A 21,947-nucleotide genomic window follows, 5' to 3' on the forward strand; every position below is an offset into this window, starting at 1 on the left:
CCCCAGTCAAACTCCAGAGGCTTAGGATTAAACAAGAGGACTTCTGGATGATTTGTTTGTTTGTTTTTGTTAGGTACTTTAGCTATTGTACTATAATTCAAGCAAGTAAAAGCAAAATTAAATTCATTTAAAAACTAGCATCAATCCTAAGAGGCACCATTGTCTCTTTCAGTGTCATGGCTCATTCCTGGGACATGTAAAGTTATCATGGGGGAGGGGGGAAGTGATTTTGAACATGTGCTTCCTCTCCTAAGAACAAGCCTCATCAGTTTTTGGAAACAAATGCAGCATTGTTCCCATACTTAGATTGATAACTGACTTACCCAATGTTTTTCTAGGCAAGCAAGCAGCCTTGGAAATGCCCCGTGCTCCCCCACCTCAGCTCAGCTAATTTAAGTTTTTGAATTGCTGAGATAAAACCTAACTGCCTCCTTTGGACCTTTAATTCTGTACGCCATGATTCTTTTGTGCTTCAATGGGGCAAATGTAATGAGAATTCCAGGCACCTTTCCCAAATGGGATTAATAAGGCTTTTTTTAAAGACTCAGAGGTGTCAGTTCCATATCTGCTGATGGAGCTTAGAAGATGGTTGACGAGAAACCATCCAATAATAAGTGATGGTAGGTTTTTGTTGGCCTTATGGTACAAAGCCCAATCTGTGTGTCGCTTGTAGAAATGGATTAAGAATTCCTTTTCCAACCCGTGGTCACTGTAAGCTGGGAAGTTTCTTCTTCACTGCTGCAACCTCTTGGGTCTTATGCAGTTAGTGAGTGGGATGGTCCTCACGGTTTCACAGAAGCTGGGTCAAATGGGCAGGGAACGAGTGTATAGAGCACTGCTCTTCTACAGCGTCTTTTGCTGCAGCATCTGGAAGTATCCATCCATATACATCGAGCAGGTCATTGTTGGAAGCAAGGTGTTCAACTAGATTAGATGAGATGGACCTTCCACTGGATCTAGAACAGCTCCTGTGTTCCACCAGTGTGTCATGTTTATGCAGAACTGAATTATTCTTTCAACTGGAAATCTGACTGCTCCAGTATCTGAAACTGGCTTGACTATTTTTTTTAATGCCAATGTTCTTGCTGTTCCTCCTCCCCATCACATTATGATCTGATTCATGTAACCATGGTTTGATGGATAAATTACAATCAGCGGGATTTGCACCATATGCTAGGCCACGTTATGGTTCAGCACCATACCTGCACTCAGCCTGCTCTGTCTGCCAGCCTTTATTCAAGATCTCCACAGATTTCTTAAAAGGCAGGGACCTAAACTGCTTCTGGGTGGAGCAGCTCCATCCCCTATTTCTTCTGTTGAAAAGGTCCCATTGTTTGAGCTGCATTCTCCCTTCCTGGCCGTGAGGGCTGTGTTCACACACTGGAGTCATCCCAGACATGGTGCCAATGTGTTCCAAGACTGATTCAAACTCTCAGGTGGCCCTGAGTCAGCATTGCTTAGGGTGCTTCTTCTACTTCTTTGTAACAATCTCTGCAACTGAATGAAATCCAGATACCCGGCTTGGTTACAGAATGGTTCGCATGAGCTTTATTTATTTACAGAATTTATATGGCTGCCCATTGTACATTTATAACCCTGGGTGGCTAACAACTATTCAGAAAAGTATATAATAAAGCCTCTAATCCCAAAATAAAAACCAAGTTAAAATAATCATAATAGCTAGGGCACCATAACAGACTCCCAACGCTACACCTACAGTATATTGGCTCAATTAATATCTCATCCCAGCGGCTGAGGGAAGAGTCATCACACCTTTCTGAAAGGCCATGAGAGTTGGGGTCCTCTGGATTTCAGAGGGCAGGCTGCCACATAGGCCAGGTGCCATAACAGTGAAGGCACATCTCCTTGGTCCAACCAGATGATATTATTGAACAGAGGGGGCTTGGAACACCCCCAGGTTGTTGCATCTAGTGGAATGGGCAGAAACCCTCAGGGAGAGGCGATCCTGCAAGTAACCGAGCCCTGTACCAGGTAGGGCTTTAAAGATGGCAACTAGAACCTTGAATTGCACCCAGAAATACACTGAGAGGCAGTGCAGCTTGCACAGTAGTGATGTAGCACAGGTGAACCTTGGTGCACCCTGAACAGTGCATACCACTGCATTCTGAACCAGTGGAAGCTTCTGAGTGTTTTTCAAGGACAGACCCACGTAGAGCACGTTGCAGTAGTCCAATTGCGAAGTGACCAAGGCATGAGTGACTGTGAGCAGGGCCTCCAAGTCCAGGAATGGGTGCAGTTGGTGCACAAGCTGGATTTGTGCAAAAGCCCCTCTGGCCACAGCAGCCACCTGCTCTTTGAGCAGGAGCCATGAGTCCAGGAGGACTCCCATGTTGCACACCAACTCTATCCAGGGGAAGTGCTACCCTGTGAAGAGTTAAAGATAAATCTCCAGGTCCAAGGGGCCCAAAAAGCCAAAGCCACTCTGTTTTGCTAGGGTTGAGTCATGGCCTGTTCTTCTCCATCCAGACCCTCATAGGCTCCAGGCGCTGGGCAAGCAAAGCAATGCTGATGATGGAATGATGGCATGATAAAGGAAAGACGACACTATACTTCTGATGACTGAGGCTATGAGAAGTGCGTCTAAACATATACCAAGGGCATTTAATGTTATCTTGCCCAAATCGGCTGTCTTTTTCCATGGAGCAGAAAAAAAAAGGCAGGAAGGTGATCTTTAGTGGACAAATAGGCAGAAATGAAAAGATTAAAGAGCCCCTTCTCTGCTTTACTTGCTTATCTTTAAATGCATCAAGTAACAACTGGGGAAGCAATTCAGTTTTGAACTGCACCTAATTTTGGTCTGTACCTAAGAGCTGTGGAAGTTCAGAACTTCCACATCAGAAGTTCTGCACTTCTGGGCGCTGCATCTTTGTGGCCATTCCTCAACCTAGAAGTTACCAGTTCGTGAAACCAGCGTTTCTCAACCTTAGCAACTTTTAAGATATGTGGACTTCAGTCGCTTCAAATGCTGGCTGGGGAATTCTGGGAATTGAGGTCCATGTATCTTAAAGTTGCCAAGGTTGAGAAACACTGAGTTAAACTATACATATTCCAGCAGAGCAATACTGGGATTTACCCCAGCTGTAGTTATAAACAGAATAATATGGTCATTGCACAACACATTATACTAGACTTCTGAGTGCAGAATTGTAATCGTTTTTTGTGTAGCAGGCAAAATGACCTGTCTGCAGGAGATCCTTGTGGGGAAACTCATTTTTGAGCATGTGAACTGTGGTGTACTGCATATTACATCCCCTTCCAACCCCTGACCCCCATTTCCTCAACAGGGCAAAAGCAAGTTCAAATTCACCCAAGCGCTGCTTTGTCTTTTGCTGCTTTCAGGCTGCAGGCAGGCCCTTCTACGCTGGCTACGATCTTCCCTGTGGACAGCCACCAAAGCAGCAGGACACTAAGAACAGCTGACACCATGACACTGGCAGGTATGGGAATGCTCTCTTTTAAGGGCTTTCCTCCATTGGCATTTAACTATGGTATAAACATCCCCTGATAACATTCCTACTTGCTATATCCCTATAATGTTGCCATATGTCACCCTTAGCTGTACTGGTGCTACAATAGTGGTTTCCCTTTATGGTATCAACAACTTCACTGCCCATGCTCTTAGTGACCCAGGAAAATAGGGTCAGCCTAGTGCCTATTGGCCAATTCAGGCTAGTTTTGGCACCACCATTCTGTCTCTGGACTTTCTCCTATACTGTCGTTTTTTTCCCCTTTCCCTGCAGAAATAGCTGGGATTGTGATTATGGGGCTGCAGAGTTTTGCAAGAACATCAGTCAGTGCAAAAGCAGGAGAGGCCAGGGTGAGCCACTGGTTAAAACTCACCGTTTCCCCAAGCCTAGTGGGCAGCCATTCAGCAGGCTTACAGAGTTGGCAAGGAGATCCAAACTCTTTGGCTTTCCCAGGCTAAACTATGCACTGTGGGGCAGGGAAAGTTGCTACCTCTCTGACTTCATGGCCAGCCTATCCCTGCATTGGTGTTGGGATTGGAGGATGGTTTCCCGCTGGGTGGGGGCATTTGGAAAGGGAGAGGTCACAAAGCCTAATATGATAGGGATTAGCAATGGGGACAGCAGATTTTACGTGGGATGTAGTTTTCTGCTGTCTGAATAGCACGTTGATCCGGCAGTTGAGATCATGCTGGCTGGTGAATTCTGGGAGTTGAAGTCCGTACATCTTACAGTTGCCAAGTTTGAGAAGCACTGTGCTAAACTAATCAAAGAGCTACCAGATTGTCACTAGCTGGCAGCAAAGAGTCATACTTTTTGTATCTTTTTTTTTTTTGCTTCCATTTAGAAATAGTCTTGGTAGAGAAATTCTCCATTTGTCCCTACCAGTTCTTATTTAATCTGATGCAAGCAAATTTGCTTCTGCAAGTCCTTTCAAAGGAAAAGAGAATTCTAGTGACATTCTCACTGCTGGAGTACGGTGTTCTTGCACTTGTTTAGTTGTAAAGTGGCCAATGGGTTCAGTATGACCGAGCGTCCTGTCTTTTGCTCTTCCACTCTCTCCCCAGAGATCTGCTGCCTCCATGGCTTCCCATGCTTTAGTTAAACCCCAAGAAAGATACCAAGAGTAAATTTTTCCCATGGGATGCTTTAGCAGTAATGATACTGGCATAGCTCAGGGGAAATCCTATCCTGGAGAACCATGGGGGGATCTTCATCTCCCATGCCTAGAGGAATTCAGCTCAATCATCTTTCTGATTTCTCTGCTTGCAGTTTTGCTGGAGAACTTCTAAAGACCATTGGGCACCTAATTAACTAATTCATATTTCTATTCTCCAAATGGGTTGCTTGTTTCCTGCTTCTTTCCCCAGCTCCAGAACTTCCTTTTGAGATGTGATGACCAGATGTGGACACACAGCATTTCAAATGCAATTGCATTGTGAATTTGTATAAACGCATCACCAGAACTCAGGATATGAAAATAAAGCCAATGACAGCTCTTCCTCCCCCCTCCCCCCACTTGAGGGACACTCTCTTTCCATATCTGTTCTTTGCCATGAAATGAGGAGCGAAGCCAAGAAAATAAGGCCAGGAACAAATGCCAGTGAAATTGCTAGTAAAGCCTCCTTTTTTGTAATGGGAGTTTTAATTTTCTTTGGGAATTCTATTGTTTCTTATAGCCTACAAAGAAAAAATGAAAGAGCTCCCCCTGGTGTCCCTCTTCTGTTCCTGCTTCCTCTCAGACCCTTTAAATAAACCATCTTATAAATATGAAGGTAAGTGGAAACTCACATTGTTGCCAAGAAAGCTATAGTTATAACTGAGGGAGAATGCTGCTCTTCCAAGGGCTCTGTGTTGGCCTTGGCATAACATATTATGGATGACAATTTATATTAGATTATGTTCTATTAATTATTTTATGTTATTAAGATAGATAATGCAAAAATGAGATAATGAGGTAATATATAGTTGACATTCTAGGATTCTGTAATTGGATTCACAAAATGTGCTTAGTTGGATTAATGAATTAAGCCAATTTTCTGGACTCTCGCAGTACATGGAATAATAAATTATCCAGGCAGGTTGGGTTTGCAAAAAAAAAAAAACCCAGAACAAGCTAAGCTAACTGAGTTTCATGTGTTGTTCCAGTGCAGCTGCTAGATTTTTAGCTGAACCAATTAAGCATATTGTGTGAACTTGGCCTTGGAGAAGAAATATGTTAGTGCCTCCTTTTTTTCTCTGGCTCAGCTTCATTTGCCAGCATGAGGGAAGAGTAGGCACTCGAGGAAGGGACTTTTCACACAATGATTTCCAAACTTGGTACACTTCTTTCAGGAAACCCTTTCCTTCCATGCCTAGTTCTCTGCTGATGAACCCCATCATGTCTGCCCTGAAGGACCTCAGTGTTACAGAGGAAACTTGAGATAAGAGACTGCAGATCTCCCTGTGAGATACAGATTTCACAGTGATTTTCTCTGTGGCCTAGAGAAATTCTACCCATTGCTAGTTTAACTGCTTCTTGGCATACTTATTTCTCAGCTTTTCCCTCCCTTTCTTTTTTAGTAGACACTGTAGACTTGACCTGGTGTGTCATATCTGACATGGAGGTCATTGAGCTCAACAAGCGCACCTCAGGACAATCCTTTGAAGTTATCCTTAAGCCACCATCTTTCGATGGAATCCCTGAATTCAATGCCTCCTTGCCTCGACGGCGTGACCCTTCATTGGAGGAGATCCAGAAGAAGCTAGAAGCTGCTGAGGAGCGGCGTAAGGTGAGAAATAGTTTGTATCTTCATGGTAGCCGCAGTGTGGTTAGGAAATTTAATGGGCTTTATGGCAATAGAGAGCCACCTCTTTAGATAGTAAAGCATATTATTCACTCATTCAAAATGCACTGAGCTAACCATCCTGTTCTGAGGATTCTCCCTATCGTTCTGCTGAGTAGGGCGTTAATCTTTGCCTTCCCCAATGGCACCAAGCTTGGTTAATAGGTTAGACATTATAGAGGATAATTAGATCATGCGAATAGATTGATAGGGAATCTGCCCATTCGTTTTCAATGCCAGGAAAAGTGTGAATCATTGCTGTAGAAAAATAAAGATTGTTCCCACGGTTCCATTAAATTACTCCAGGAAAAAAGTTTTCCCTGTTTGGATGCCTCCAGAATTATGGGCATCAATTCCTAGAATTCTTCACAGAACCATGCTGGCTGGAAATTATGGAATGTGCCCAAGTTGGGGAAGCTGCTCTAGAAGAAAAAATATAGTTGCCAATTTCCTATGTTCTGACCAATCATTACAAACAATTTGAAAGACTGACAACTTTGCACTGCCTGGCTGAGTTCACTCAATGTACTTGCTGGGTCAGTTAAGAACTTAGTGATTCCATTTATACCATGTGCAAAAATGGATTAATTTTCATCTTGGTTAGGAGAATTTTTGTTGGCATAAAGTGTGCAAACTCAGCCTCTTTGGTTAGTTTATGGTTCAATATATTGTGCAAACCAGATTAAGTATATTGTACAAGCCCAGCCTCTCTCAAATACTTTTAATTAATATTATTCATACACACGTTTTATTACAGTTGAGATATTTAAGCATTTGATTAACAACCATTGAAAAGTTACCATGGGGTAGAGAGTGACTAGCCAAAAGGTATCCAGTGAGGTCTGTGGCTGACTGTGGACTTGACTCTGGGTTTTCCTGCTCCTGATCCAGCACCTTAACCACTACAACACACTGACTCTCAAATATTACCATTTGGCTACATTTCCCCATTGAGTTGGGAAATATGCTCTTAAAGTGTGCTTGCCTTGTTCTATTAACTTAACCAATCCATTTGGTAAATAATATTTACTAAAATAATAAAATACTAGAAGAAAATCATGTCTGATTCAAATGAGTGCAATTCATTGGTACCACCAGTCAAGTGTAATGGAAATGAATTCCATTCATTTGTTCATAAAGCAGTATAAAACAGTCCTGTAGTTATGCATAATATTGAAATCTTAGGCAGATGCTTAACATAAGCTAGAGTGTATGGAAAGAAACCATTTTTAGCTCCTCCTGTGAACAGTGAGAGAAATAGGAATTCAAGCAAAATGTTAGGTAACTCTCCAGTTGCTTACGAAACAGTTCCAAGGGATGGGCTGATCTCAGGAAGGAGGACATTGGCAATGCTTTCCAGCTTGTGAATTACTGATAATCTAGTACAGTAATTCATCCTTGTCCGGGCCTGACCTTGACAGATAGTCATGAATGGCTTCTGGGCTACAACTGTGGGGAAAAGAGGTGAATGAATTTCTTTTCCTGCCTCAGCTTTTTTCTTAGATCCCAAGTTAACCCCTTTGCTGTCACCTTGATCTTAGGAAGTGATCTTTGTCTACTCCTTTCCATTTGGAAATACTTTGGGAAACATTTTGTTAGAACTCTGGGTTCCTTATTTGCTAATAGTTTTCCTACTCCTTAAGCTCGAAATCATATCCAGGTTAACACATTTAAAGTTTGGCAAGTGGCTGCCCAAGAGAGGGCCTTACCTATGGTAGCTTTGTTAAGGCAGGGGAGGCATCTCAGTTTACTATCAACAATTATACAGGGCTTGACAGGCATTCTTGATAACTGCACTCTCAACAAGGCTTATGCAAAATGTAATGTGCCATTGCAAAGGCAGGCCTTTGATCTCCCCTTGCTTGAATCATCATGCATGAAACCAGAGGTGATCAAGTCAACCTCCTGAAAACTGAGTAGAACAATCAATCTTTGCACAAAGGAGAAATTGCTAAAACAGATTATAATGTTCATATCTGGGTGTCTTTGACTGATAAACCCCACTGTGGGCTCTGCATTGCCCATCTAACAGATTCATTCATGCGGACAACGCACTCAGATAGCAATAAATAAAGCTCTGCTTTGCCAGCATCTAGGTGTAGCTTTATTTAGCAAGACACAAGCAAAGAATATCTTCAAGTATCTTTACCTGAAGTTTACTTGAAAATTTTTTCAAGATTATATGATAAGCATAAAATTTATAAGGAATAGGAAAATAACAGGAAAAGTTTCAAGTATGTAAGGTAAGAATATACTGTAGGTTCATGACAACCTGAAGCTTGGATTTCAGAGAAGAATCAAATATAGGCCCAAACCTAACCACCTCACCAACTTTGCAATGGTTTCCTCAGTGAGGTACCCTTGGTGCCATCTTTGTTGTATTTTTGGCACTGGGCAAAGGTATTATTCTTCTCCCAGGCTTTTAATCATGATATTTTAATTTTTTTTTACTTCTTTTGCCCTTTACATTATTCTCTTAGTGTTTATTTAATTTTGTATATTTTATATAGTGTTCAGGAATGTCCACAAGGAGTGGTTTAAAAAATCAAGATGGTGGCCATGACAGTGCAATCAAAGCCCTGCCTGTTTTATATGCATTGCAGCTGAGGCTCAGATCGCACATCCTGGCTGCCATCTTAACTTTTTTGACCATTCCTTGTGGAGATCCATGATAGTGTTATACAGTACGTTTCTGCTAATTTTTTAACTCATTCTTTGAATATATTATAAACCAGTTTGAGATTTTTATTTTTAAATGGGAAACAGTGTACAAATAAAACATACAGATATTTTGTATAAATGAATCATCCCAAATTGGGTGCCATGGCTTGCCACTGATTTCTAGTAGGAACTGAATGAAATGAGGTTCTTCCAGGTCCAGCTTTCACATAGGCTTGATGTACTGAAAGAAGCAGAAAACAAAAGTCTGGGTATTCTCCCTTTTTTTTTAAGCAGGGGAAGGAATCTAGCCCCCCCACCCTAAGTGTTATCACCTCACCAGGCCATGGACAATATTTTAAAAAATGCTGTGCTGCTGTCAATAAGTTACTTGTTTTTGTGCTACGTGATCTTTGAAAGGTCATATATGATCCATCCATTACAATTGCTTGACATTTTACAAATTAAAAGCCAGGCAAGCCTGCTTGAGCTGGTGGTTAATAGTACTCTATAAAGTAGCCCTTAGGATGCATAGAGGGAAGTGAGATCCTGACCTGCAAGGGAAACTGGCATAAGTTAAATTGAAAGGCTTTGTCCCAACAGTGTTAATTCAACCAGAAGGAAGAAGGCAGGGGATGTAAAAAATCTGCATATGTGACACTGAACAGGTTTTCTTGCTATATTTAAGCATTCAGCAGGGGAAAGAAGACTTCCCAAATGCATCTTGATGAACACAGGGTACAGGTAGAAGTATGGTTGGAATATTGAGACTGAAAATGTTAAAATCCCTGTAAGGCAATTGGAAATCTACCTTCTCAGCCATTCATCAATTTAGCTAGATGATGTTGGGCTACAGTTCACATCATCCCCAGCCAGCATGGCCAGGTTGGACAGACTTAGAGTTTTAGAAAGGAAAAAGAAGGAAATAACAATGCAACATTTGGGAATGCCATATACCCCCTAGAATAGTTTTATGCAGAAGTCTTATCGAATTTTAAACCAGGTAAAATAGAAAGCTTCTTATAAAGGGAATAATGCATACCTCACACACATATATTGATATTTGTGTCTGGAATTTTCATGACACATTCCAGCTGTGTTTGAGCACATTCATCTGTTGTTGCAAAGCTCTTAGCAACTTTGTTTTGGGGTCAGGACAGGAGGCAAGAGTGCAGAAATTGGCCAACTTCGACATACACGACAAGCAGATTACTGAATCCCAGTACTGATTTTTGACTTTTTAACAGATTGTCTTTACATTGTCAGCTGTTTAGATGTTGGAATTTCTCCCTGTATCAGGTCAATAGATCCGATCTTGTTGTAACTGCAAAATATCCCAATAAAGCACAGATTTTATTAGTGGAGTTTTACTTGGAGCCTACAACATCTAACCTGGGGTCTGCTTCGTTGTCCTTCATCCAATAGACCCAATATGTGTATATCATTTTTGTATTATTCTATGGGTATAGTACCAGGAAGCAGAACTCCTGAAGCATCTGGCAGGGAAACGGGAACATGAACGGGAGGTCATCCAGAAAGCCATTGAGGAGAACAACAATTTCATCAAAACTGCCAAGGAGAGGCTGATGCAGAAAATGGAGTCTAACAAGGAGAACCGAGAGGCACATTTAGCTGCTATGTTGGAACGTCTGCAGGAGAAGGTGAGGGGGCAACGGTAGTAAGAATGGAGATGGAAAGTGTGGGTTGGACTAGATCAAGACATGTATGGTAGACTACAGTGTGTGTGAAGAAGAAGATTGCTCCTTTTTCAGGATTATTATCTTCAGTTCACAGGGCTAGCAGTATCTGAAGGCCCACCAGGAGTGTATTGTATGAATCCGGTAATAGTGCTTCAATGGTAGCCAATCAGATGTCTCTAGGAACATGATAGCAATGGCCCTTTCCTTCATTTTTCTTCCATGGCTATTGATATTCAGAGATATGCTGCTCCTCAAGGAGATTAACGGAAGCTATGGGAGCCCTATGCATGAATTTGCGTATCCCACTAAATTGGTGACTGTAGCCACATCTTGTGGTGTCTTTTTTTTTTTCTTTTTCAGGATAAGCATGCTGAGGAGGTCCGGAAGAACAAGGAATTAAAGGAAGAGGCCTCAAGGTAAAGAGGTCCTCAGGCAGATAATAATTTGGACTGACGGCTCCAAGGAAAGACGGCAGCAGGCGGCAGTACATGGTGGAGGCTGCCTTAATGCAAAGTTGACTGAGGAACTGGGATTGTCCTCTGCTTTCGTTGTTTGTGAATGTAAAGAATTGATGGGAGAAGCCATCTCATGTGTTTCAGGGAGGGAGGGGGACATAAGGGGAAGAGGAAGCTGTGAAGAAGAAGTGTCTGTATCTGGGGAGGGAAGAGGGTGGGCATGGATGAGAAGACACCCCCAAACTGAGATGATCTGTCGTCTTTTTCCCACATGGGTATTTCTCAAGGTGGAATCCAAATACTGGAGGGGTGGTAAGAATACCAATTATGTAGGGAAGTGTCAAAGAAGGGTTGGGGGTGGGCTGGGGCAATGAAGAAAGAAAAGTAATCTAAAATTAGTGATGAGCCATGAGCAAGCAGAGGAGGTAAAATCACCTCTGGGGTGAGTGTTGTCTTGTGTGTTTTGCCATTGTCAGTCCCCTGTGTGATAAAAATGCTCCTCATTTCTGTGTTTCCTTTGTAACTTTCCATCGTGTCTCTTAACTCCAAGGTATTACAAGCCTGGTATTGCTTAACTGAAGATGGCTGGGGTGCTGATTTTGACCCCACAGGCCTCTGTTTTAAAAATAATTGTAACAATAAATACCTTTTGCCAGAGATTCACCATGTTCAGGTACGGTTATCATTTTCCATTCTTTTCCATTCAGACTTGTAGTGGAGAACCAGGTTCTTGAAGGATAATGGACTAGTTGAGGACAATTGAAACATTATTCCTTGGGACAGTAATAACAAAAGAGCACTTGTATGGATACCTTCTCAAGTAAAAGCCATGTCACTATGCAATAAAACAAACACAAACATGATTTAAACACACACACCTGACTTCAGAACATAAAACGACAGAGGTGGCATTTATACTGACAAGAATCTGAGAAGTTTATTCTTAAAATAAGGCTTCATGATTTCAGAGTTCTTTCATAAATTCCCAGCACTTCCACACACTAGTTAGCATTTTCATCAGCTTTATAACATTCCCCTTTAAGAAGCCTGTTGGATAAAGAGCTTTAAGAAAGAAAAACAATCCCCTGAAGAACATAGTGCATTTGATAATGTAATATTTAGCATCATATTTAAGGAATATATTAATAAGTCAGGATTAATAAGACACTCTGTGTGTGAACAAATAATTTTAAATTGATACAGCTGATTTGGCTGTGGAAAAACAGTGTTAGCAGAGGGGAATAAGTGAATGCCAAAGTGGCAGGACTACATATGGTGTTTAATTCCTTGCTGCTTATCAGTGAAGAGATAAACACCCAATCTCTACTTCCAGGCTTATCTTACTTCCCATCCCTGAGAAGTTCTAGAGATATATTTATCAGGGGTGTGTGCTGCTACACATTCTCCCAAAATCGTACTCTATCCTCTGGATTAGTGCTGGGGAATATTCTGTTTGTGAGATGTTGGATTTATGTTCCTGCACACTATGAAGCACAATTTCTGGATAAAATTTGAAGTGTGCACAATCCTAATATTTTATACCTATAGGCCCTCAGTTTTCTTGTTCCTCAACAAGAAAAACAAAGTACAAATAAAATAAGAGATGGAGCTAAGCTGGTGGAGGTAATGGTTGTGCCTTCTCTAAATCTGCAAGCAGAAGGGATACAGGCTGGGTTTGCACAACGTAACTTGGCTAAAATATTGTCCGATTTGTAGCACAAGGACTCTGTACTGTAGTCACATGTTTATCTTTCTTAATGTAACCACATGATACAAACAAATTATGTTCAGTCAACACAAACCAAACTTACTATGTTGTGCAAATGCAACAGCTAAAATTTAAACTGACCTGCTCAGGCATGTTGTGCGAACCCTTGTAATTGGATTATTTTATTAAATCATAGTTCAGTGAAGTCAATACGTTGTGCAAATACAGCCATAGAGGTTTTTGCAACAGCATGCTTCTGGGCTGTTCTGTATTGCCAACGTGGACCATTTATTCTCCACTGTGCAATGTTTGCTGAGCTAAGGGCTGCGTTTGGGGTTGACTGCCCTGCTAATTTCAGTGCATTCATTTACATTTTAATTAATTAAAATGAAATCAGCCTAATGTGATTAATCTTCAGTCCTTCAACCCTTTCATCATTTGGTCACATTTAAAATTATAATCTGGTAAAACCTTTTGAGAGTCTTGGGAGGGGAGCACATCAAAAAGCTTCTGGGAAGCACATGGAATCCACCGTGCATGTTTAACCAATGCCTATGGAACAGAAGACACTAAGGAGAACCCCCAAAACTTGGAAAAGCAGAGAACAATCTTTAGGAAATGAATTTTAAGTGGATAAAATCCCAAAACCCATCCAATGAACACTAAGCATGCTCCAATGCCAGAGAAAACAGTAAAGAGAAACTTACACATGCAGAGAGAGAACATCATGGAACAGCTTGAATCTGAGGGCCTTTCCCCACGGTGAAGTTGAAGTGCTGTGCACCTACCCTCAAGCTGACAGAAAACTACATATCATGAAATTGGCTGTCCTTGTTGCTGATCACTATCCTGCCTCTATTGCAATTCATCTGACTTCCCTACAAGGTAATGGGTGAGAAATGCAACACAACAATTGAGGCCCCCAACCAAAGGAAGGAAGAGAGCAATAAATAATCAGGTCCTCAGCTGCCTGGAGGTGAAGGGAGTCTTCCCATAATACATTTGCAAAGCACCAAGGTTAGGACGAATATTATATAAAGCGTAATTCCTTTCAGGAAATTACATTCTCCTTTAACCACAAGAAAACAATTGTAATTCTGTGGTGCAGTGACTTGGGAATCCAGCTGTACTGTAGTTTCACAGTCAGAATCTCTAATTACACCTTGAAGGGGTTGCATCAGTGTGACGCCATGGTTGTTGCAGTGAATAGGTACACATTGGTGACTTGGTAGATGCTGTGCATTGAGTTAAAAACTTTTGTACACCACCATGAAAACTAAGCAATGACCAATGACTACCGAAAGTTAATCATGTATACGTTAGTTAGCATTCCCAGCGCATAGGAGAATAGTTCTTTAAAGACATGTCAGAGCGTTTCATATAGCAATTCCTAGTTCCAGAGCTCTCAGTGTGACTGCCATCCCTAATATCTTTGAGTCCCCAGTTGCTATAAAATCTACCCTGCCATCTCCCAGCTCCCTGGTCTAATCCTATTCAAGCTAGGTCAGCTGTCTTTCTGCCATTCCTCCCCCCTGTGAAGCAGTTCCCTTGTTTGGCAGCAGATGGCACTATAAGCAAGCCAGACCTGCATTTGCAACATCTTTTTCCTAAGCGACAGGAGTTCTTGTTCCAGCCCTTGGACAAGGCCCAGCCTTCTTCCCATAGCAGGCAGTGCTACCCTCCTCCAAGGTGGTTGACTGTCCCTCTTCCCCCAAACCCCCAGCCTGTCAGTGCTTGCTTCAAGTCTAACAACAGATAGCACTGGATATAACCAATTGCCTAGAAATCTCTAGGTGGGAAATCAGTGAGCCACTGATGGTGTTCTTCTTGACTCCAGGCCACTACAACCTCCAATCATCCAAGGTCCAATTACCTCTGCTGGTGAGACGAGCCTTGCTATTAACAAGAACCCTACCCCGTGAGCTGCCACCACCACTGCAGATGTCTGTGAGAAGCTACAATGATGCTGCATACATCATGTTATTATTGCATGCGTGTACTGTCATCATGGGTTCTTATGGATGCCTATGATGAGCCCAGCTAGCAGTGATGGCCACATCTCAACTATCTGATGCTGGGATTTGTAATCGAGTGGAGATGAAATGTGGAAATCCCAGTTCCTTCAGGAAGAGAGAAGAGATTGGAAATGTGGGGCAGATGTTTTTGAGGGAGTAATGATCCTTGTCTTTCTAGCTATACCAAACCACTCCATCAGATCCCATGATGTTAGAGTTCTTCAGGTAATATCTGCCATTCTGTGACCATCAGTGGAAAGAGAGAGATTGGGGGAAAATGTACTTCCCCTCAGTGATCTTGTCAGAAGCAGAGATTTGACAAATATGCCATGATGGCTGAGTATTTGATTAAGGTTTGCATTCATTTAACCTACTTAACCTGGTTATTGAATTTTTTGATTAACTGAAGCACAAATTAATCAAATAAGCTGTATTTGCACAATACACTCACAAAAGTCTAACGAAAGTTGATTTAAAATAAATTAGTGAGTTGGATGAGTCAGGGGGTGGAGATAAAATCTCCATTTTCCCCTAAAGCTGGACATGGGCCAATCCATAGCACTAACTCTAACCTATGTCCCAGGGTGAGAGTGGCACAGGGCATACTCTGCTTGAGGAAGATTCCTGGTTCAGTATGTGCTTTAGGTAGAGAACTTATTAGGTATGACTCTAGTTATCACTCAGACTATCACTGTAGCACCTCAACAACTTCAGTGGTGAAGAGATGTATAGGTGAAAGTAATTGAAAAGTTCTAGGAATTGCTTTCTACCTGGCCGCGGCTTTTAACCAAGAGCTCTCCAGATGTGATGAACTACATATCCCATCCCACCAACCAAAAATGGCCAGATACCATGCATACTGGTGATTATGGGAGTTAAAAACGAACACATTTCAAAGGCACTGTACTGGGGAAGAATATTTCCTTGGCATTCTTCATTGAACCTTAACAAAACTTGGCACTCCCAGCTGGCTTCCAGGGCTCACTTTCCCTAATAAGGGTCATCTTGGAAGTGCCAACAAATTCCTTAAGTGCTGCTCCATTTGATGTCCTGGGCATGGAGACAAGGGGCCAGTTGTGTAGGACTAAGGCCTACTCAAGCTTGGCTTTGCATCATTTCCATCCATATTCTACACAGCATTTCTATCCTTAAAAAATGGGGAAGATAGGGCTTTTCTAATCCGTCAGACCAGAAAAGCTATCATGGGATGGGCAAAGTGATTCTTCCAGAATGGACACAATTGCAGGGAAAAAAACTTTGCTGCAACAAATCAATATAGCACATTCCCTGTGCAAAAACTGGGACTCAAGACTTCTGACCAACTCCCTTAAAAGCTGCTGCTGGATACCAGCAGCCTTGAGCTTGAGGGATCCCTGAGCAACTTAGGCAACTCTCAGTGAAATCTTGCCTGAAAAATTGCCAGGAGCTTCTGCAGAGAATGAAAGAAAGACCAGTTGTGATGCTCTGATCTTGCACTTAGTTGCTTCTGGTGGTGGGAAACTAGGGAAAAGAAAAAAAGAAAATGGCAGAATTTAAGAAGAGCATTTTAAGGAGAAAGTACCAATTATGGGAATTAAGGTGGGATTTAATCTCCAGTGAGATCTGCTTTTCTGATCTGTAGTCCTTCATGGTACTCCAAATCACCTCTCTCAGTGGAAAGAAGGAACATTAAAATCCCATTCACTTTAGGGGGCTAGTGTGGCAGATTGAACCTGCGTGAAGGCTTATGCTCAGATTTATTATTAGCAATTCTGAGATTGGTGATGCTTTCATGCTTGGATAGAAGCAACTGCCTTTACGCAGATGAAGGATGCAGATTGCAGAGCTAGGCAATCAGATAGGCTCTATAAACAAATTCTGAATTCTACTATATGGCAAAGATGTATGAGTTTTAATAACAGGATATTGTTTCTTTCTAAAGGGACCAAACATTCATCATCATATTTAAATATTTGCCTTTTCCCCTCCTCTGTTTGGGGGGAGGTTTCTATTTTTGCACCCTCAAGTCACCTAAGAATGAAACAACATACTGTACCTTCCTTTCTTCTCATTTCGTTTCTAAACAAACCAAAGGAGAGCTATTTTGCATTTATAGTTTAATCAGCTAAAGATGATTGAATTGTTAAGAGATAATTGCAATTAGTGAATTTGTGAGTTAAGGACATATTTGGGGTTTTTGAAAAAGGTGTTTGAGCTTTTGGCTATGCAAATATCACTCAGTGTAACTGATTAATTGACCAATGAATTCAAAAGCAAGTAATTAGTCAGTAGCATTATACTAGGAATGGGCAGACTTCAGGCTTGTATAAACAACTTTTCAAAAAATTATTATTAAAAACAGAGGTCCACCCATTGAGATCAAGTATAAAATAGTAGATTAGATGGGCAAACTAGTACTTATAGATAAGACAAAACTGCCCACACCATTTACTTATTTAATTCATTAATATTTACAAATTTGCATGCCATTCAGTCCCAAATGACTGTGGGCAGAGATACACACATATACATTGCATACATTAAAAAACATACAATCAGCAGCCTAAACAGTTTGAAAACCTTTAAAAGTCTGAATAAAGACTTCTTCCACAGAGAAGGCCACATGATGGAAAAAGACAGATTTAATATTAGATATATCTGAGGAGGGACCTGCAAAAAATGTCTCACTCAAGAGCACAGAGCACAAGGCACAAGGCAGACTGTACAGGGGTAGGTTATCTTGCAGATAATTTGGGCCTAAGCTGGGATGTCCATAGGGTGAGAGAAAAAAAGTCAAGATGGCAGCTGCAACAGTGTGATAGAAGCTCTGATTTTTTTATCTGTGACGCCTCCTGTGGCATATAGGATAATACGGTTCTTTCTCGTTTCAGTCCCCCATTTCTCTTGCTTTCTGCTCCTCACATCCAATCCAACAGCATCAATGACCACTGAGCCTCATCTGTCCTCTTTGCACTCTGGGTATTCTACTTACTTGCTTTGACTTCTGCAAGCCAGGCCTAATGAAACTCCCCACCATCTTCCCCAGCCATGACTAATGTTACCCAAAATCTGGGTGACCACTAGAAGGCAGCAAAGCAATAAAAATAGTGGGGGGTTTTTCCACAACAGAAGGCCTGAGAACCTAGGCCTAGAGCAGTGTTTCTCAACCTTGGCAACTTTAAGATGTGTGGACATGCTGGCTAGGGAATTCTGGGAGCTGAAGTCCACACATCTTAAAGTTACTAATGTTGAGAAACACTGCCCTAGAGAACAGGGCAAGTAGGATCTTGCAGTATATTCCTGCTGTGTGTGGGGAGATTGGGAAAAAAACAAAAACAGAAGCATCCATTAGAAAACATTTACTTGGGTCTTAATGCACAAAATGTATGCAATTTAGTTTGGGAACATTTTAAAATGCCACCTCCCTACTGTATAAATCAATGAATCTTCTGCATGCACTGGAATGGCTAGTTTAACCTACAAGCAAGTCATAAGGGGGAATTTAGGTAGCCCCATCTCTGGTCTGCACTATCTGAGCTGGCCCAAGGATAACAGTGGGCCTAAGAAAGAGGTGCTTTCAGAATCCCTCTTCACCATCAGCCATATGATGATGATGCTCAGGGCCGCAAGGGGGGGTGGGGGGGGAGCAAGCTGGGCATGTGCCCTGGGCGCCGTGCTGGAGGGGTGGTGCCAAAATGGGCTTGGAATCCATGTTTGCCCCGGGTGACACAGACCCTAGTTGTGGCCCTGATGATGCTATCCATTCAATTGTGTCCGATTCTCAGTAATTCTATGGACCAGCATTCTCCAAATTTTCCGATCTATCAGCCATATAGCTTTTCTTAAAAGTCATGCGAAATTTCTATAGTAGTTGTACTGATTATAGTACTTGCAGCCAGGTCATATCTCTGGAACGTACCGCAGAGTCTGGTTTGTACAGCTTATTATGTGTGATATGATGATCATCAGTCATTCTCTCCTCAAGTCCTTTCCAACCTGCAATATGTGGACAATGATTTTCATTTGCTTTGCATTAATAGTGTTATTTTGTAAGATGTTTCATATTTAAATAAGATTTCTGTTAGAAAAAAATGGGAAATCTTCTCTTGGCTGAAACTTTGTTTTTATGCAACGGTTGTGGTAATGTTAAGGTGAGATGAGCACCATTAAATTATTGAACTACTTCATTGAGTTATATGGGACACTCTCATACACATAGTGACTCCCTCCCTCCCTGCTTCCCTCCCTCTCCTTCTCTCCATTCTGGGAAAGACTTAATTATTGTATTTCCTGCACTGGGGCAGGCCAGGGCTCTCTGATGTCCACTGTCTCTTCTAATACTATTGTTATTGGCTGTCAGAGATCTCTGCAGCAAGTGGCAATTCAGATAAGCCATGAAAATAAGGGATTGAATCACTATCCTATTGGGTCCAAGAGAGAGCTTCATGGTGCTTGAAAGGGGAACAAGCTAGATCAGTTGGAAAGATGGTAGAGTCCCTCATTCAGATGAATGAGAAGATTAATGGAGAAGTTAACCTGTGCAAGCTCCATCCAACACACTGGCAGGATCAAAGGGAAGATGCTGCCAGGAAGATCTGAATGAATGGTTGCTGTAAGGATGAACATAGACACAACTGAACAGATTGTAAATATGTTTGAGTGAATGGCAGGCTCCCAATTTCAGCCCCTTCACCTCCTCTCTTAGTGCTCCTCCATGAAATAAAGCCAGCTTGATCAGCAAATCAATCCTTCCTCTTACTTCTTTGATGCTGTAGATCAGCCTTTCTCAACCTTTGACTCTAGAGGAACCCCTGAAATATTTTTCAGGCCTTGGGGAACCCCTGCACATTCAGGCTCAAATATAGGCCAGAAGTTACAAAATTATTATATTCGTTTCATGGGTAGACCTGTATATATGCATTAACAGTGTTCTTAAACTAAAAGTAAAGAATGAAGCTTACCTCTTTAATGTGAAGTTGCCTGAATTTGAAATAATCTTTTAAATAAATAGTAATCTCCCAGGGAACCTCTAGTGACCTCTCGTGGAACCCTAGGGTTCCATGGAACCCCGATTGAGAAACCCTGCTGTAGATAATCAAGTCTACAGCAGGGTAAGAAGGATTTATTTTGGGGCAAAGGAAGAAAGCAGACTTGGGACAAGGGCAACAACAGGGGAACAGCAAAAAATTCTCAGAGAACTTTAGCAAAGAACCTTTTAAAAATATAACATTTGTTTTGTGAATTTTGTCAAAAGATGCATCTTCACTGGAATCTTTTGGTGCACATTATATGAAGAAGAGTAAACATATTCCTGATGGCAGTGTTTTTTAAATATGGGCAATCAGTGAGTCTCCTAACCTTCTATTGAAATATGATATAATGATGAAAGATACCTTGTAAGTTACTGTTGTCTAGGTTACAACCCATTTCTAAATGGTCAAGAAATTTTGTATTCTGTTTCTTCCAGCAATTTTAACCCCAGCCTTGGATTCTTCAAGCCCAGCATGTCACATGATGTGTTCTGCGTATAAGTTGAATAAGTAGGGTGAGAGTATACAACCCTGCCATACTCCTTTCCCAATCTTAAACCAGCCTGTTTTTCCGTGGTCTGTTCTTACTGTTGCTACTTGGTTGTTATACAGATTCCTCAGGAGGCAGACAAGATGACTTGGTATCCTCATACCACTAAGAACTTGCCACAATTTGTTATGGTCCACACAGTCAAAGGCTTTAGAGTAGTCAATAAAACAGAAATAATGTTTTTCTGAAATTCCCTGGCTTTTTCCATTATCCAGTGGATATTGGCAATTTGGTCCCTACTTCCTCTGCCTTTTCTAAACCCAGCTTGTACAATTCTCACTCCATGAATTGCTGGAGTCTGTCTTGCAGGATCTTGAGCATTACCTTACTGGCATGAGAAATAAATGCCACTGTTCAATAGTTTGAACATTCTTTAGTGTTTCCCTTTTTTTGGTATAGGGATATATGGTTTCTCCATTTCTCACCATTTTCAGTTCCATCTTTCTCCAACCTTTAGGAAGTAAGTTCTCTCCCTGTAGACTACTTGGTAAAACATCCTTGGGGGCATATTTTTAGCTTGTGCCCTGTCTTGCTTGGAATCATCTCCAGAGGAAAAGGAGACAGGCTGGTTATGCTTGATTCCACACAAAGATGATTCCTGAAAAGAACAAGATGGCCAACTTTAACAGCCACTTGGCAATTTTAAGTGATAACAAGCTGGTAGAAAAGGTAGGCTGACTCTGATTCAAAGGGTCTTATTGTACTTGATCCTCTCATGGCACTATAAATAGTGTAAAATGAACTTTGGAGTCAATTTAGAAGAAAAATGGTGACCATTGAAAGCCCAGCTTGACCTTCTGGAATTTTAGCAGCAGGGAGAAGATTATGCTGGTTGGGTCAAGCTGTTCTTCCTTCCCAGACAGGAAAACAGTGCCACACTTGTAAAACAAGCCAACTTTTCCTTCTTTGCTGTTTGGCTGAGTGCAGCTTCAAGGTCTATCAGTAGAAACCATGAGTTCCCAAAGGGAACAAAAAAGGAAAGCAATTGGTGCTTGCTTTCCCGGTGGCCAAGTAAAGAAGCAGCGGAATCCACCAGTGGAGGGGAGGGATGTGTGCTATGGTAAGTGTGGTCTGGACAGAACACCAAGTCATCACTGTGGCCGAAGCAGAGGAAAGGGGTGAAACCTGGAAAGGCATCTCTTACGTCTTCTTCACTTCAGCCAATTTATGCACAGGGATCAAGCCACTTAAAAACTGCAGTGCAGAAAAGGCTTTTTCCTACTGGAGCATTTTAAAACAATTAAATACAGAGCTTAAATACAGAACACCAACCTCCAGTATCATGTTTACTTGCAACAATGCCTTTGGGCCTACAAAGGTCCCACTGGGATGTTAGAGAGCATCCTGTGGAGCTAATGCATCTTCTGGTAAATAGGAATTAAATGATGAGTTATATCTATTCTGGCTGTCATTTTGTAAATAGACAAGTGTCTTATAGAGCAGTGGGTGTAGGGAGATTTATAGCTTGATGCATGGAAAGAAGGAATATAAAATAGTCCTGTTTGTAGATAGGATGTAGGTATTTATTGATAAGCTGGGATC

General features: G+C 41.6%; 1 protein-coding gene across 4 annotated transcripts in view; it reads left to right on the forward strand.

Moving 5' to 3' along the window:
• Positions 1 to 11,780, forward strand: part of STMN4 (stathmin 4) — a 35,561-nt gene extending 23,781 nt beyond the window's left edge. For 3 of the 4 annotated variants that reach the window (XM_063300302.1, XM_063300301.1, XM_063300308.1), the window contains 5 exons: positions 3,361 to 3,458; positions 5,165 to 5,260; positions 6,048 to 6,256; positions 10,438 to 10,629; positions 11,029 to 11,780. In XM_063300302.1, coding sequence (XP_063156372.1) covers positions 3,446 to 3,458; positions 5,165 to 5,260; positions 6,048 to 6,256; positions 10,438 to 10,629; positions 11,029 to 11,088 — 570 coding nt within the window. In that variant the 5' untranslated portion in view covers positions 3,361 to 3,445 and the 3' untranslated portion in view covers positions 11,089 to 11,780. The remainder of the gene's footprint in view (positions 1 to 3,360; positions 3,459 to 5,164; positions 5,261 to 6,047; positions 6,257 to 10,437; positions 10,630 to 11,028) is intronic. The other variant, XM_063300317.1, reaches the window with a different exon arrangement.
• Positions 11,781 to 21,947: the final 10,167 nt, after the last annotated feature.

Source organism: Candoia aspera, chromosome 1, assembly GCF_035149785.1.
Source record: "Candoia aspera isolate rCanAsp1 chromosome 1, rCanAsp1.hap2, whole genome shotgun sequence".
NCBI lineage: Eukaryota > Metazoa > Chordata > Lepidosauria > Squamata > Boidae > Candoia > Candoia aspera.